At 58.8% G+C, this 13,521-nt stretch overlaps 4 protein-coding genes across 4 annotated transcripts; 2 read left to right on the top strand and 2 right to left on the bottom strand.

Moving 5' to 3' along the window:
- Positions 1-267: 267 nt before the first annotated feature.
- Positions 268-1,561, bottom strand: GAS5 (1,3-beta-glucanosyltransferase; the record flags this gene model as incomplete). Its single annotated transcript, XM_066781519.1, has 1 exon — positions 268-1,561. A coding segment is annotated over one exon (1,294 nt), but the record flags the coding sequence as incomplete, so codon positions are not given.
- A 3,794-nt stretch (positions 1,562-5,355) lies between these two features.
- PEX29 (Peroxisome size and maintenance regulator) lies at positions 5,356-6,678 on the bottom strand (the record flags this gene model as incomplete). The annotated part of the gene is made up of 2 exons (XM_066781518.1): positions 5,356-6,592; positions 6,674-6,678. The coding sequence occupies 2 exons, from the start codon at positions 6,676-6,678 to the stop codon at positions 5,356-5,358; spliced, it is 1,242 nt and encodes a 413-aa protein (XP_066628520.1).
- Positions 6,679-8,634: 1,956 nt separating this feature from the next.
- On the top strand, positions 8,635-12,094 carry POM1_2 (serine/threonine protein kinase, CMGC, dual-specificity; the record flags this gene model as incomplete). The annotated part of the gene is made up of 2 exons (XM_066781517.1): positions 8,635-8,642; positions 8,995-12,094. The coding sequence occupies 2 exons, from the start codon at positions 8,635-8,637 to the stop codon at positions 12,092-12,094; spliced, it is 3,108 nt and encodes a 1,035-aa protein (XP_066628519.1).
- A 400-nt stretch (positions 12,095-12,494) lies between these two features.
- Positions 12,495-13,292, top strand: POM1_1 (serine/threonine protein kinase, CMGC, dual-specificity; the record flags this gene model as incomplete). Its single annotated transcript, XM_066781516.1, has 2 exons — positions 12,495-12,501; positions 12,556-13,292. The coding sequence occupies 2 exons, from the start codon at positions 12,495-12,497 to the stop codon at positions 13,290-13,292; spliced, it is 744 nt and encodes a 247-aa protein (XP_066628518.1).
- Between the last annotated feature and the right edge of the window lie 229 nt (positions 13,293-13,521).

Genomic DNA, 13,521 nt, shown 5'->3' with positions numbered 1-13,521 from the left:
TACTGTGTTCGTAAAAGTACTTGTATCCCTGATGCAGTTCCATCGATTCTATTGCGCAAGGCGCACTCAGAGATAACCACCAAAAAGCAAAGTCGGACACCGGACCTCTAGCCAGACCGCCGGTCACCAAGAAGACATTAGTTTCCCAAACCCAAAGCAAACCTATGCCGATTCGGAAAAAGAAAACAGAACCCGCTGCATGCCAACACTATTTATAAAAGCACTATGTTGGAAGAAAACATGACCGAAACGAACCAAGAGGTTCGTTTACAGGAGGGCGGCACCGAGGAAAGTCGAGGCAAGGACGACCAGGCTGCAGACGATGGGAGCAGTCTCGAAAGCGGGAGCCCTCAGACCGGAAGCAGCGCCGGAAGAGCCGGAGGAGCCGGAGCCGGAGCTGGAGCTGGAGCCAGTCGCGGTCGCGGTGACCTCGCCAGAGCCAGCGGAAGCAGTGCCGGTGGAGCCAGTGCCGGCGTTCTGAGAGCCAGGGCCGCTGAGACCCTTGGCCTCACCAGCACCCTTGGTCATGTAGTCCTTGGCGGGCTCGGGGATGGCAGGGAGAGAGTCGCTGTCGATGTCCCAGGTGTCGGACTTGGAGGGGCACTCCGAAGCCTTGCCGTCCGACTTGTAGCCACCGTCGCCAGTAGGAGCGGGGGTGTCGGAGAGGGCAGACTTGAAGGCATCGAAGTCGTCCTTGTTGGTGACGGAGTCACCCGAGATCTTGACGAGACCGTAGTTGGAGCCCTCCTCGGCGTACTCGTAGACGAGACCACCAGAGTAGACAGGGGTCATCTTGTCGCCGTAAAGAGCAGAAACTTCCTCGAACTTGCGCTTGTTGGTGTTGCAGCCGTACTCGGAAAGGAAGAGAGGAAGGCTGTAGTCGGCGAACTTCTTGACCTTGGACTCCCAGCCGGACTGCGAGTACGAAGAGGGGTCGCACCACGAGTAGTCGTTGAAGGCGAAGAAGTCCGAGCGCTCGTCGTCGGTACCGCAGTTCATGTACTGGGCCATCTCGAAGCGGTTGGAGTCGACATCGGCGGCAGAGTAACCGACGGGGATCTTGCGGTAGTTCTGGCTGCCAATGTACTGCCTCATGTCACGGGTGACGGCCTTGACGTAAGGAGCAGCATCGGTGGTCTTGTCATCGTTGATGACCTCGTTACCCGAGAAGAACAGCAGGGTGTTGTCGTATTTGGCGAAGGCGTCAATGGTAGCAAAGACGTTCTGGAGGTAGACGTCGTTGTACGACGACTTGGGCTCGTTGCGGTTGAGCGAGTACTTGGGGGTGTTGACGTCGAGGGCGAGGTAGATGCCGGCGTCGGCAAGCAGGCCCATGCACTCGTCGTGGCTCTTGGAGTTGTCGACAGTGTAGACACGGACGGTGTTGATGCCGAGGTCCTTGAACTTCTCGATGTCGCGCTTGCACTGGTCGGAATCGGCAATGGGGTCGGCAACCTTGGAAGAACCACCGGGCTGGTAGTCGACACCGCGGATGTAGAAGCGCTTGTCGCCGGCCCAGAAGGCGTTGCCCTTGACGCTGACCTGGGGGGTCTTGGCAGAGCTGGTGGAGGAAGCACGAGCCTCAAGGTTCGCCGGCGAACCCAGGGCGGGAGCGGCCAGAGCGACGGCGATGAATGCAACGGAGCCCTTCATTGTGATGGATGAGATGTGGATGTGGAAGTGGGAGGTCGAGTGTGAAGTTGGTTGTTGTTGTTGAGCGAGCGTAAACAATCAGTGAAGCGGAATGTGGAAGCCCGAAAGAGTGAGAGCGTTCCAGAAGAAAAGGCGCAATTAGTTGGTACCGGAAGCGGCCTGGGTTGTTGGGAAACAGGAAATGGTGTGGATGGAGAAGAAGGGAGGCTGGCAGGTGGAGGCTGCGGGTTTTGTAAATGGCGGCCGCAGGAAAAGGAGAGGGCGAAAACAGGGATGTGCAGCGGCAGGCATGTGGGAAGGCGCTGCGGTGGCAGCCAGGCATGCACCGGTGTGGTGTTTTCGAGCGGCCGATCGCAGCACCCCGGACGCACAAGGCCCGCCTCCAGCGCCGCCCGTGGAAAAGAGGCGCACCGCCCGGGCCACGATCTTCTCCCAGCGCAGACGATCCCCGTCTCCTTATTTCTGGCGCACCAGCACTGAAACAGGCCCGCTCCAGTTTTTCGCGAATCATGATCTCGCCCGGCCAATCGCCCGCGTGCGACGCTCCGCAACGATGTCATCGAGAGCACACAATTCAATCTGCAACGCCCACCGTCGTGCCCACCACCAGCCTGCTGCCAGCTCAGGGCGCCGCACCGGCCCCGCCGCGCGCCTGTGGCAGCGCGCCTCCGCCAGTCGCGCCTGCGCTGACAATACGAGTGACGGCCGCCGCCTCCCTCGCTCGCCCTCGCCCTGCGGTGCCAGCCGCCAGTCGCCAGCCGCCAGCTCCCTCGCGCATCCCGGGGCTGTGCTGCGCCTGCGAGGGGAGTCGCCTCCGTCGATACGAGCATGGACTTTAGTGGGCTGCTTCCGCCTGGCTGCCTGACGAGCCCGTTGTCGGACAGCCACCGGCCACTGCAGTGTCGCGGAATGATGGCTTCGCCCGCTCCGCCCTGCCATCCAAATCTCCTCTGTTATAACAGGAGCCCCGCCCGCATGCACAGGCGTGCCTGCGACTCTCCCGTAGCGGGATGGGGTCCCAACTGGCGGCTGTTACCAGGTGGTGTGCGCGCCTGAATGACGAGCATGAAAGCCACTGTCCCCACCTCCCCGTTCCCGCGCCAGCGTACTATTTTTGCTCGGCTCGCCACACCTTCCCCTTCCATGGGTCGTTTATGCATCTCATGACTTTGCCGCAGGCCAGATACGATTCCTCATCACCTCAAGCAGATGCGCCGCGCTGCCCACGCTTCTCGAACGCGTTGTGCGTCGCTGAGGGTCTTCGAAATGCGGCCTCCCGCGTTGCTCAGGGCGCAGGCGAGCCTTCTCGCGGACCACCCGGATCCCACCACTTGTGACGGTTGGGCGGAGAAGCGCTCCCGCTGCACCGGGGATCCACCGTGTCTCAGCCGGACCTCAATCTCGGGTGGCTGGCCAGTCGGACGATTGGCCTCTTCAATCGACCTTAAGGTTCTTTGTCAAGGTTCTCCTTCCACCCTGTTTGTCCAGCTCCGCTTCCCTGCTTCACCCTGCACGCACCAACTCGCAGCAAACTCGAAGGACCTTACCCAACCCCCAAGGCGACATTGTAAAAGCGTCAGGTCATAGTCCGGCACAGTCATTGCCATGACGCGTTCTCTGGACTCAACGAGGGGCTGCAAGCAATCTCACCTCATCTCCAGGTGTGAGCACCTTCTCGCAGATGCACATTAATGCAGCGACCTGCATTTATCCAAGACAGTCACACCCTCGTTGCTGTTTCTCCTGCAGCGAGTGTCCACCAGTCGCACCCATCCAAACTCCTTAGTCATTCGCCCCAGTCTAACCGTTCTCGTTCGCATCGTTGGAAAAGCCGCACTCATCACACGAGGTGGCTTCCAAGACAGGCGTGCTTCTTGAAGAATCCAGGCGTTGTTCTAGACCGTTTGCCGTGCCGTCCTCGTTGCGGGTCGCCGTGTGTGGCACTTGCGGCTCTTGGCGGCGGGAGCTAAGACCAAGTCAAGCACGCCCAGTCCGCCCAGCCAAATAAGCGCCCCAACGCCCAGCGCCGCGCAGATTGGGAACAACGCTTTGTGCTTTCCCAATAAGATGACGTCTTCGAGTATCTTTCCCGTCATCGGAGCTGCGTGAACGAAAGACGAGCGGAAATACGGGTATCTTCCGCACAAATGTGTCCAGGCTCACTACTCGCAGAATACGGAAACTCGTATCCAGTTTGGGCAGTAGTCGCGCAAGCTGTGTGGCGGAATGCTGCAATATCCACTACTTGTACGAGGAGGTCAGCCATATTAATTCTGGCCCTCACCTAATGGTGCTCGTAGTGTTTGCGTTGAGATAAATTTTGCCATCCTCCAGGTGAATTAGAACGCTACAGAAGAAAAGAAAGTCGAGAAAAGCTTGAGAATCCTGCCACTGAACCAACTGGACCAACTGTCACGTCCGTCAAATCGTGATGACACCTATCTTTCAGAAAATGTCTCACAAAACGATCATCTCCGGCCAAGTGATCTAGCAGAGAATGTCCCAGGTCACCAGTCGTCGTTCATGCTCGCGCTTTCCGAGGCGCCGACTGCATCAAGCTTTCCGCCGACCTGCAACCAGACATACCCCGTCTCATCGCCGCAACTACAACTGCACTGCCATGGTGAAGCCATGAAGCATGACCGCACGGTCATGTATCGCGTCAAAAAGACATCTGACGCTTACTACGTAGAGAAGCGGGGCGTGCCAGTTTTGTCCCGCTACAACATACTGTGACAATGATCTTTTGGTAGCTGTGGAGCATGGTAGGAGGATGCTGTCAAGCGCCACGGCACCTGCATATCGTGAGCTTTCTCTCGGACGTCGCAGAAATAGTCGGAAGGAGGACTTTCATGCTCCCGGCCGAGCACATCAGGAACCCACTCGACATCACACAACACTAGTCCTCTACCGCCCCACAAGGCTGACCAAGTGTCGCAGTGGCAGCCAAGATACTGGTTTTCTTCGAATCTGCCATGTAGCGGTCAGTATCATGGGCGCTTCTGTCCCTGAGACCATGGATGTAGTGGCTAACTGGACGTCTCAGGATTGCGTCCACGAAAGGATGATCGCAGCTGTACACAGGTTGCATACAAGGGATTAACTATTTAGTGGATTCTTCTGGCCGTTGGCATCGTTGAAACATTACAAAACATGGTTTCCCTTCTGTATGGCCATAGGGCAAGCAATGGCAGCAACACACGTGCGTACCAAGCTTGATCTTTAGCGGCTCCTCAGGCATCCCGAAAGGCGGTCGTCCTCATGCCAACCGCCACAGAAGGAAGAAGGTGAGGAACGTGCATTTTTTAGAAGGAGCGGAACGGGCCAACGAACATAGCCTCAAAATTCAGGCGTTCGACGCCACCGACACTCAAAATCCTTCGCGCGCGCGACGCCTTGACGATGCGTTGGCACCTGTCCAGGCGTGACACGAGACCTGAACAATCCCCCCGTGACTGACTGAAGATCACAATCACGGGCATCCCACACCTCCTCGTTCTCCCTCTTCACCCCGCATGAGGCAGTGAACCCTTCTCGCTTATTGGCAAGCGATTAGAAAGCAAGTGATAGGCGAGAAGCTGACGCGTTCAAATTTCTGGCCCAAGAAGGGAAACGATATTCGTATTTCCTCTTCGGGAAGGAGGTTTGAAGTTGATGAAGTCTGGCTCCTGTTCGTCTGACCTCCTGCGACATCCTTCCTTCCTACTCGTTTTGCGCGCTCAAGTACACATCCTCAGGAGGAGGCAGCGGTCGCCTCTCCACGAGCCGCACCCATCTCCTCCGCCTCCAAAGGCCCTTCTTCCTGCTCCCATCCCCTTCCTCCCAGCTCTTGGCCGTTGTCTTTGATCTCAACGACGCGGTCCGCGCCAAGCTGGCCGATGACTGCGACGCAAGGCCGCCACCGCCACCAACGAGCGCGAGCCCGGCGGCCGCAACGCCTGTCTTGGTCATGTCCTCGTTAGAGGCCAGAGCGAGGGAGGCGAAGTCGATGCCCTCGTCGTACTGAATGTCACTAACCCAGCGCTCACCCTCGATCTCGACCTCGACGCCAGTGATGCAGCGGTCCTCGACCCAGTCGCGCGACAGCAGGTCCAGCGTCCACTTCTTGTCTGCCCACCGCCAGCCACTGGGCGCCTCGACGTCTTCGAAGAAGCGCGACCCGCGGGCGCGGTCGCCAGCGATGCGCGCGGGTGACAACGGCGTGTATGGCTGCGTCGTAAACAGGAAGGGCTCGTACTCGGCGTCCGGCGCGTCCGACGCCCGCCGCTGCAGCTCAAACACCTCGACCTCGCGCTGCTCCGGCGCGTGCGACAGGTCGATGTCTGATTCGGCGAAGGCATGCAGCCAGTGCGCGGCATGTTGACCTTGCTCTTGGATGAAGTCGTCCGCGTGCGTCTCCTCGAGAAAAGTTTGCGCGCGAGGATGGCAGGCGCAGACAAGTACCCAGCCTGTGACCAGGAGGACGGCCCTCCAGGGGAGGATTTGAGCAGCTACAAACAGAATGATGGAGGCAACGAAGAGGATCAGGTACAGAGCAGAGGAGACGCGTTCGTCAGAGAAGTTGGTGGGCGGAGTAACCATGTTGATCGCAGCATCGTGGACACGGCTGAAATCTTCCATGGTGTTCTGCAGGTCTCTCATGTTACGCCAGAAGTCTTTACTGAGCTCCGGAGCAGGCTTGATGTTCTGTGGCGCCGCCATGGGCGGCCCATTAAGCGGGTGAACGTCAGTTGGCAGATGGGACGGCGGCGGAGGATGCCGAGCGAGGAACGCCGGCACCATGACGAAGAAGAGACATCCAGCCAAAGGTACTACTGCGAGCAGATTCGGGTCTAGGCAGATGAACGAGTAAATGGCTAGGAAAGCCATGGTGTGCGTCGGGTCTTTCCATGAGAAAAGACGGATGAGACGGTTCTCGAAGACAAAGACAACGCCGATTCTAGGACAGATCTTAGATGATTATTCGTGTGGCATGGGGCAACCATGAGCAGACCTGGAGTTGAAGCGGCGGAAGTTATACGACATTGTCGGTATACTAAAGCCTGGACGCTCGACATATTTCCTCGAACGTCGGTCCTTGGGACGACCGCCATCATCGGTATCTCCGCCCGGAATCATTTGTTGAAGCAGCCTGCAGTGAGTCAGAACCACTGTCGTGAAGATGATCTCTCGATGTTTTCATCGTGCAGAAAGGAAGCTTCAAATGCAAAGCGTTCTGGAAGCGAAGCTTGTAGAAAGAAAATGACGCGTGAGAAAAAGAGACGACCGAGATCTGCAGCAGCCTGCAATAAGCCTGCAGAGATAAGACAAAAGGTTCTGATAACTGTCCAACTCGAATTTTCGAGAACCGCGTACAGTCGCTGGGTTGCAACATTTTTGCGACCAACGCTCGACCAGCAGTCTCGAATCTCGTGGCGGCCGGGGTGATGGTGGATCCTTGCGCACATCGTTGCAGGAAGGGTAATGGTAATCTTGGAATCACGGCAAACGTGAAAGGAGAAGTCCAAGCTTCTTTATTGCAGGTGTGAACTCCCCGTCTTACAGGCCACGGAAACTGCCTTTGTGCGGGAAGAAGAGCGAGATGGCTTACATGTTCATCAAACGGTCCTGGATCTTGCTGGGCGACTCGGTTGCGCTGGAGGAGCTCACGCTGCGCTGGTGGCCGTGGCTGCTGCCGTGGCCTTTGAACGAGTCCAGTTTCTCCTTCAGCTTGTCGCCAGACAAAGAGTGCCTGATGGCAGCGCGTTTGCCTTTTGGGCGGTCATGCTCCGCAGGCGAGGGATCGTCCCGTGGTGCAGAAATGGCGACGACGGGGATGGGGTCGTCGCGGTTCACCAGCGGGTCGGAGTGGAAGTTCCTGTCCATGGCTCAGGGACGGCCACGGGGAGAAAGCGCAGGAACGCGCGGCGGCGAAGAAGGCGGCCGTGGCGGCAGGGCGGCGTGCGGGCAGCTCGATCCGGTCTGTTGCTGCGGGAGTGCGACGTGAAGTGCTGTTCCAGTCGCACCGGTGGCCGCAGGTGAGGTAGGTAGATGATACCGCGGGCCGGCGGCATGTGACGACAGCGGGCAGGGCTGCGACTCACGCTGGCCGGGGCGCGGTCCCTCGCAACACAGGCGGCTCTGCGCAGGCCACACAAGCGGGCGCAGACGCCTGTCAGCTAGCGGGTGCAGTGTCACGTCGCGAGCCAACGCGCTCGCTCGGGACGCAGGCTTGAGCGCAGGTACGTGGCCGTCGTGTGGGCGAGCGCGGCGCCGATGCTGCGGAGCGTCATGGTTGTACATGCCCGGGGAAGTGGAGCAGCAATCATCACTTGGCTGTGTTTGGCACGCTTCGCGCAGCGCGCCTCGCCTTGCCTGGAGCATGCGTATGCGGCTGGAGTGCGCCAGCCACGCCTTCGGCCTGGGCCGCGCTGCAGGTGTCGTGCGTGGGCTGGTTCGTGGGGAGACAGCAGGCCCTGAGCCACTCGGTTTTTCGTTGGAGCCTGAGAGCCCTACGCCGCTGCCCTGCGAACGGCGGCGGCCACGCTTGGCGACGGGCAAGGGTGCCGGTCAGTAGAGCCCCAAACAGACCTGCAAGCCCAAAGTCCACCACCATCTTGGGCACCGCGCGAAGAGCCCTCACTGCCACAGCTCTGCACCGCGCGTCGCACCGCACGCAGCCGCCCGAGAACTGCCTTCCGCCCGCGCGCAGTCCTCGACTCCTAGCCTTCCGCGTCGCCGCCGCGCCCGCACCGCCTCTCTGCGCTGCCCGCTCCGAGCATGGAAGAGCCGACGACGCGCTCATAGCGATCACTCCACGCCTCGGAGCTTGGAGAAGGCCCGGCCCACACATCTATACAACACACCAACGCGGATCCACGGCGGCGTGCTGGCATTGGGTCCGCACACCGTCCTTGAGCCGCCCCAGACGCAAAGCCGGCCTGCTGCCCCTTTACCATGGCAACCCGCAGCTCCCAGGCTGGACTCGCTCGAGACGACTCGATGCCCGCGTCCGCCCACGCAGCCGACGACTCGCACAGCGCTGGAGGTAAGGCACCACCCGCTTCCGGGTACCTGCAGGGCGCCTGTTCGGCTTCGGCAGACGCTGACACAACAAACGCGGCAGCCGACCAAAACGTCGCCAGCAGTTTGCAACCCGCCGCCGGCGACAGCGCCCACCCGCCGCCGGACATGTCGACGGCAAAGGCGAGCGCGGATCCCACCCCGAGCTTTGCTGGGCGCCAGCGCTCTGTGAGAGAACATAAAGCGCCTTTGGGGCCTCGCGCCATGGATACGGGGAGGAGGCACGTATCATGAATACCCGGCATGCTCACCTGGGGGCTCGAGCTTACAGTTCAGCAGGATCGTCAGCGGTTCCACTTCTGTGAACAATGCCTCCCGACTGCCGACGTCCACCAGCGAACCCTTTATCGCTCCTGCCACCGGGTCCAACCCGCGCTTCAGCTTCGGGAAGCTGCCAAGCCGGGGCACCGACACCTCCTCCTACGACTTTCTGCCCAGCGTCAATTTTGACGACCTCCACGAACGCCTCATCGGCCCCGAGCTGAGCGACTTCCCCGTCCCTGGAGGCGGCCGCGCCATATTCTCGAACGAGGAGAGCGACAACGACAACATGGCCACCGCCCCGCCGGAGCGCAAGCCCGGCAGTCGGGCTCCCAGCACCCAGGCCTACTCCCGCCGCCCAAGCCTCTCCCAGCGCCGCCAACCCAGCCAAAGCGACCTCAGCGATGCAAGCGCAGGCCAGTCTGGCGCACAGCTTCCTGTCCGCACGCGCCGGCAGAGTCAGTTTCCGGGCCCCGCTCCTGTCTCAGATAACTCAACCTTCTCATCTGGCAACACCACAGTGCGCGGTCCCCGCAAGTCGGTTGGGCCTGGTCTCCTTTCTGCTAGCGGTATGGAAAACCAGAATCAGTACACTCAGCGTAGGGAGGTGTCGCAAGGAAATTTGGGCCACAGTCGTTCGTTGAGCAAGAATAACCGAACTGGCAATCCGGGACCGAGCTACAATTCTGACGTACCACGGCTCTCCACAGCAACGCGAAGCAGCAAAACGAAGTCTCTTCTGCAGCCATCGAGCCACAACTATGCGTCACTCTCACCGGATTTAGGTCGTGCCGCCAGCAACGCCCGCTCCCCGACGAAGGGCGGCCCTGGGCCAAAGATTGGCACTCCCTCCACGGCCAACAAGAGACAATCCCTTCACCACACCAGCGGCCTGGGTGCACGCACGATCAGCCCGACCGATGCCCGACGACTGAAGCGCATGTCAATGGGTCCGAACGTCGCCGCTTCGCCGCGGAACCCGCCGACGCCTCAACCTGACACACAGCAAGAACCTCTGCCAACCTCATACAGCCCTGCACTCGCTCTCAGAAAGAGTGTCACCCCTTCGTCTTCTGCCCGTGCCACACCCGACAACAGTGGGGCAAAGTCAATTCCAGCGCCGGCACTGTCTAACAGCTCCAGCTTCAGCTCCCTTCGCGGCAACAGCCAGATTCCCACCCGTTCAAACCAAGCCGTTTCCACGTCGCGCCTCCCAACCCCCAAACCGCGAAACGTGCACAGCTCAGCTGGACCTGAGAATACGGAAGAAGTTCCTCCTGTGCCCGCCATACCGAAAGCATTTGGAACTCCACGCACTGAGATTGATCAGCCCCTTTATCCCACTCCGGCAACACCAGCAGCTGATGAAGGCATTTGGGGTACCTCCGCAGTGGAGACCACCGACAGCGATAACAACAACAAGAAGAAGGAACCCGAGGCGAAGAAGGCAGTCGAGGCGTCGAGTAATGGCCCCCAGAAGGCTCAAGGCACTGGCAGACCGAGGAGAGGACTCACTGTCGGAGCAGACACTGATGCAGAGAAAGGTGGACATCAGTCAAACAGCGGCCGTACTAACAAGGGTTTGGCGCCGCTCAGGCTGCCTCCTCTGAACCTGTTGCCTCTCAGTACTCCAACAGCCGCGAAGATCGCCTCGTACCCGCAACCTTCGGCCGAAGTTGATGAGCGCGAGCCAACGACGCCTCCACCCAAGAGGAATTATACCAAGACGCCGAGCACGCCATTGACAGCGTCCAAGGCCACTTTCCCTTTCCATGATGAAGAGACCGATCAGCTGCCGCCGATGCGAAGCAACACATCACATTACCACCTCAGGGCGCTTGAAACTCCGTCTTTTCCTCCACTTCCTACTGAACCGCTTCCCACTGAATCGCTGCCAAACGTGGAAGCAGCGAACAGCGACCGGAACAGCAACACCACTCCTTATTCCTCTAGCTCTCTGCCCAAGACCGAGGAAGATTTTGGCGCTTCGAAGACACAGGATGAATATGAGCTTGGAAGCGTTGAGAAAGAGCCGCAAGGCTCTAGGTTGAATGGGCCTAGGGCACAAGCAACTCAAAACGCCACGAAAAATGACGCATCATCCGTAACTTCGACTGAACCAGAGACTCCATCTTCTGGGTCTTCCATAAGGCGAAAGCTGAGCCTGAGCTGGAAGAGAAGCTCATCAAAGGGTCAACACAGAAACCAGGCTTCCCAAGGAAATATTGGCTTCCAGCCCACCAATGATCAGCCCCCTCAGCCTCCGAAACACCACGACATGCCGCCTCCGAAGGTCCCTGCCTCAGCCACATGGAGCGGTCATACCAACGCCACATCGACCCCGAGCCCATCTACCAAGGTAGCACCCACGCCACGCACGGCGCGGAGGAAACCTTCTGGTTCTTTGTTTAGCAGCGATTCCGAGGCGCAAAACTCGACGAACGGCGAGCGCAAGGCATCGCTGTCTCACAAGCCCCAGCCACCCCCGTACACGGGTCCTACAACCAGGTCGGCCTCAAGCTCTATGATGCACAAAATGCTTGGAACCAAGAACTCCATCAGTGCTCTCAAAGCGCGCTCTCTGGATACCAATCTGGACAAGGACGACCTTGCAGCAGACGAAGAGATGCGGAGGCTTAGCGCAAGACGGAAGGAATTCGAGCAGGCTGCCAGAGATGTCGATGAATTGCGCAAGAGGGCCAAGCCGCAGGAGCGGGTGTCGCCAGCACATGCGCTTCAGATGGTCCCTCTCAATATCTTCGAGAGAGGTGAGATCATCGATTACAAGGACGTCTACTTCTGCGGCACGAAGAGTGCTAAGAAGCGGGTTGGTGATTTGCATGCATCGACGGCAAACTTTGGATACGATGATGACCGCGGAGATTACCAAATCGTTCTTGGAGACCACTTGGCTTATCGCTATGAGGTCGTGGATGTGCTTGGGAAAGGTTCTTTTGGTCAAGTTGTGCGTTGCGTTGACCACAAGAGCGGAAAGCTGGTGGCCATCAAGATCATCAGGAACAAGAAAAGGTTCCACCAGCAGGCTTTGGTTGAAGTCAACATCCTGCAAAAGCTGCGCGAATGGGTGAGTATCACTGTGACATGTGCAACAACCTGACGGCTAACTTTAGCAGGACCCTGAAAACAAACACAGCATGATCAACTTCACGCAGCATTTCTACTTCCGAGGTCACTTGTGTATTTCGACAGAGCTCCTTGGCATGAACCTCTACGAGTTCATCAAGGCCCATGAGTTCAAGGGCTTCTCTCTTAGATTGATCCGTCGCTTCGCCAGGCAGATCCTGAGCTCGCTTGTGCTTCTTAAGGGCAAGCGTGTCATCCACTGCGACTTGAAGCCCGAGAACATCCTCCTTGCTCACCCGCTGCACTCTGAAATCAAGGTGATTGATTTTGGTTCTAGCTGTTTCGAGCACGAGAAGGTCTATACCTACATCCAGTCTCGTTTCTATCGATCACCTGAGGTCATCCTGGGCATGAACTACGGTCTGCCCATCGACATGTGGAGTTTTGGGTGCATTCTTGCGGAGCTGCTCACCGGATCCCCGATTTTCCCTGGAGAAAACGAGCAAGAACAGCTTGCTTGTATCATGGAGATTTTCGGACCGCCAGAGAAGCACCTCATCGAGAAGAGCAGCCGCAAGAAGCTCTTCTTCGACTCCCTTGGCAAGCCACGTGTCACCGTGTCCTCCAAGGGCCGCAGACGGCGCCCGAGCTCCAAAACGCTTGAGCAGTCGCTGAAGTGCAGCGACGATGCGTTCCTCGATTTCATCGCGCGTTGCCTTCGATGGGACCCTGACCGCCGTCTCAAGCCTGAAGATGCCATGCAACACGAGTTCATAACTGGTATCAAACGGCCTCGCGGAGGACCGCGGCCTGCAAATGCCGCGGCTCAGGCGGCGTCATCTCCCATGAAGCGGTATAACACGGTTGCGCACCAGACACCACAACGGACAAGGCCGTTGCCGGAGCCGCCGGCGACTAGCTTCAAGAACGGCGCAGCGCAGTCATCTGGTGCTGCTAGAGTTCCCGGTACTGGCTCGCCGGCCAAGACTGGACCTGCTCCTCGTCGCCATTCAACAGTGAATGGAATGGCTAGCGGTCTCGGCATGAAGCGGGGATCCAACGGACAGAACCAGGGTGGCTCTAACAACAACAATAACAACGCCTCCGCACCGCAAGGCCAGAACAGCGCCTTGCCCCGCGTGGCCCAGAGGAGTGTGAGCGGAAAGCCGGACCTAGCATCGGCAGCAGCAGTGGCGAGCCTGGTGAGTCGAGCCGGCATCCGACAATGTTGAAAATGCTAACCTTGACACAGCGCTCGCGCTAAATACAGTCCATGCCAGAATTGACAGCAAATCCACATCGTGCGGACCACCATCGCCGCTGTCGAACTCCGGCTCATATACGATTCGCAAGGGGAGAAATGCGCTTCTTCGAGCCCAAGCGCAAAGGGTTGTACATGCGCTTGGATTAGGTCATGGATAGATGGGTACCATGAATGATCAAGGGGGGTCCTTCACGGTT

The sequence above is a fragment of the Diplodia seriata genome, assembly GCF_021436955.1.
Source record: "Diplodia seriata strain FDS-637 chromosome Unknown scaffold_11, whole genome shotgun sequence".
In the NCBI taxonomy this organism is placed as follows: domain Eukaryota; kingdom Fungi; phylum Ascomycota; class Dothideomycetes; order Botryosphaeriales; family Botryosphaeriaceae; genus Diplodia; species Diplodia seriata.
The sequence above is the reverse complement of the archived record's forward strand: the minus strand, read 5'-3'. Positions and strand labels throughout refer to the sequence as shown.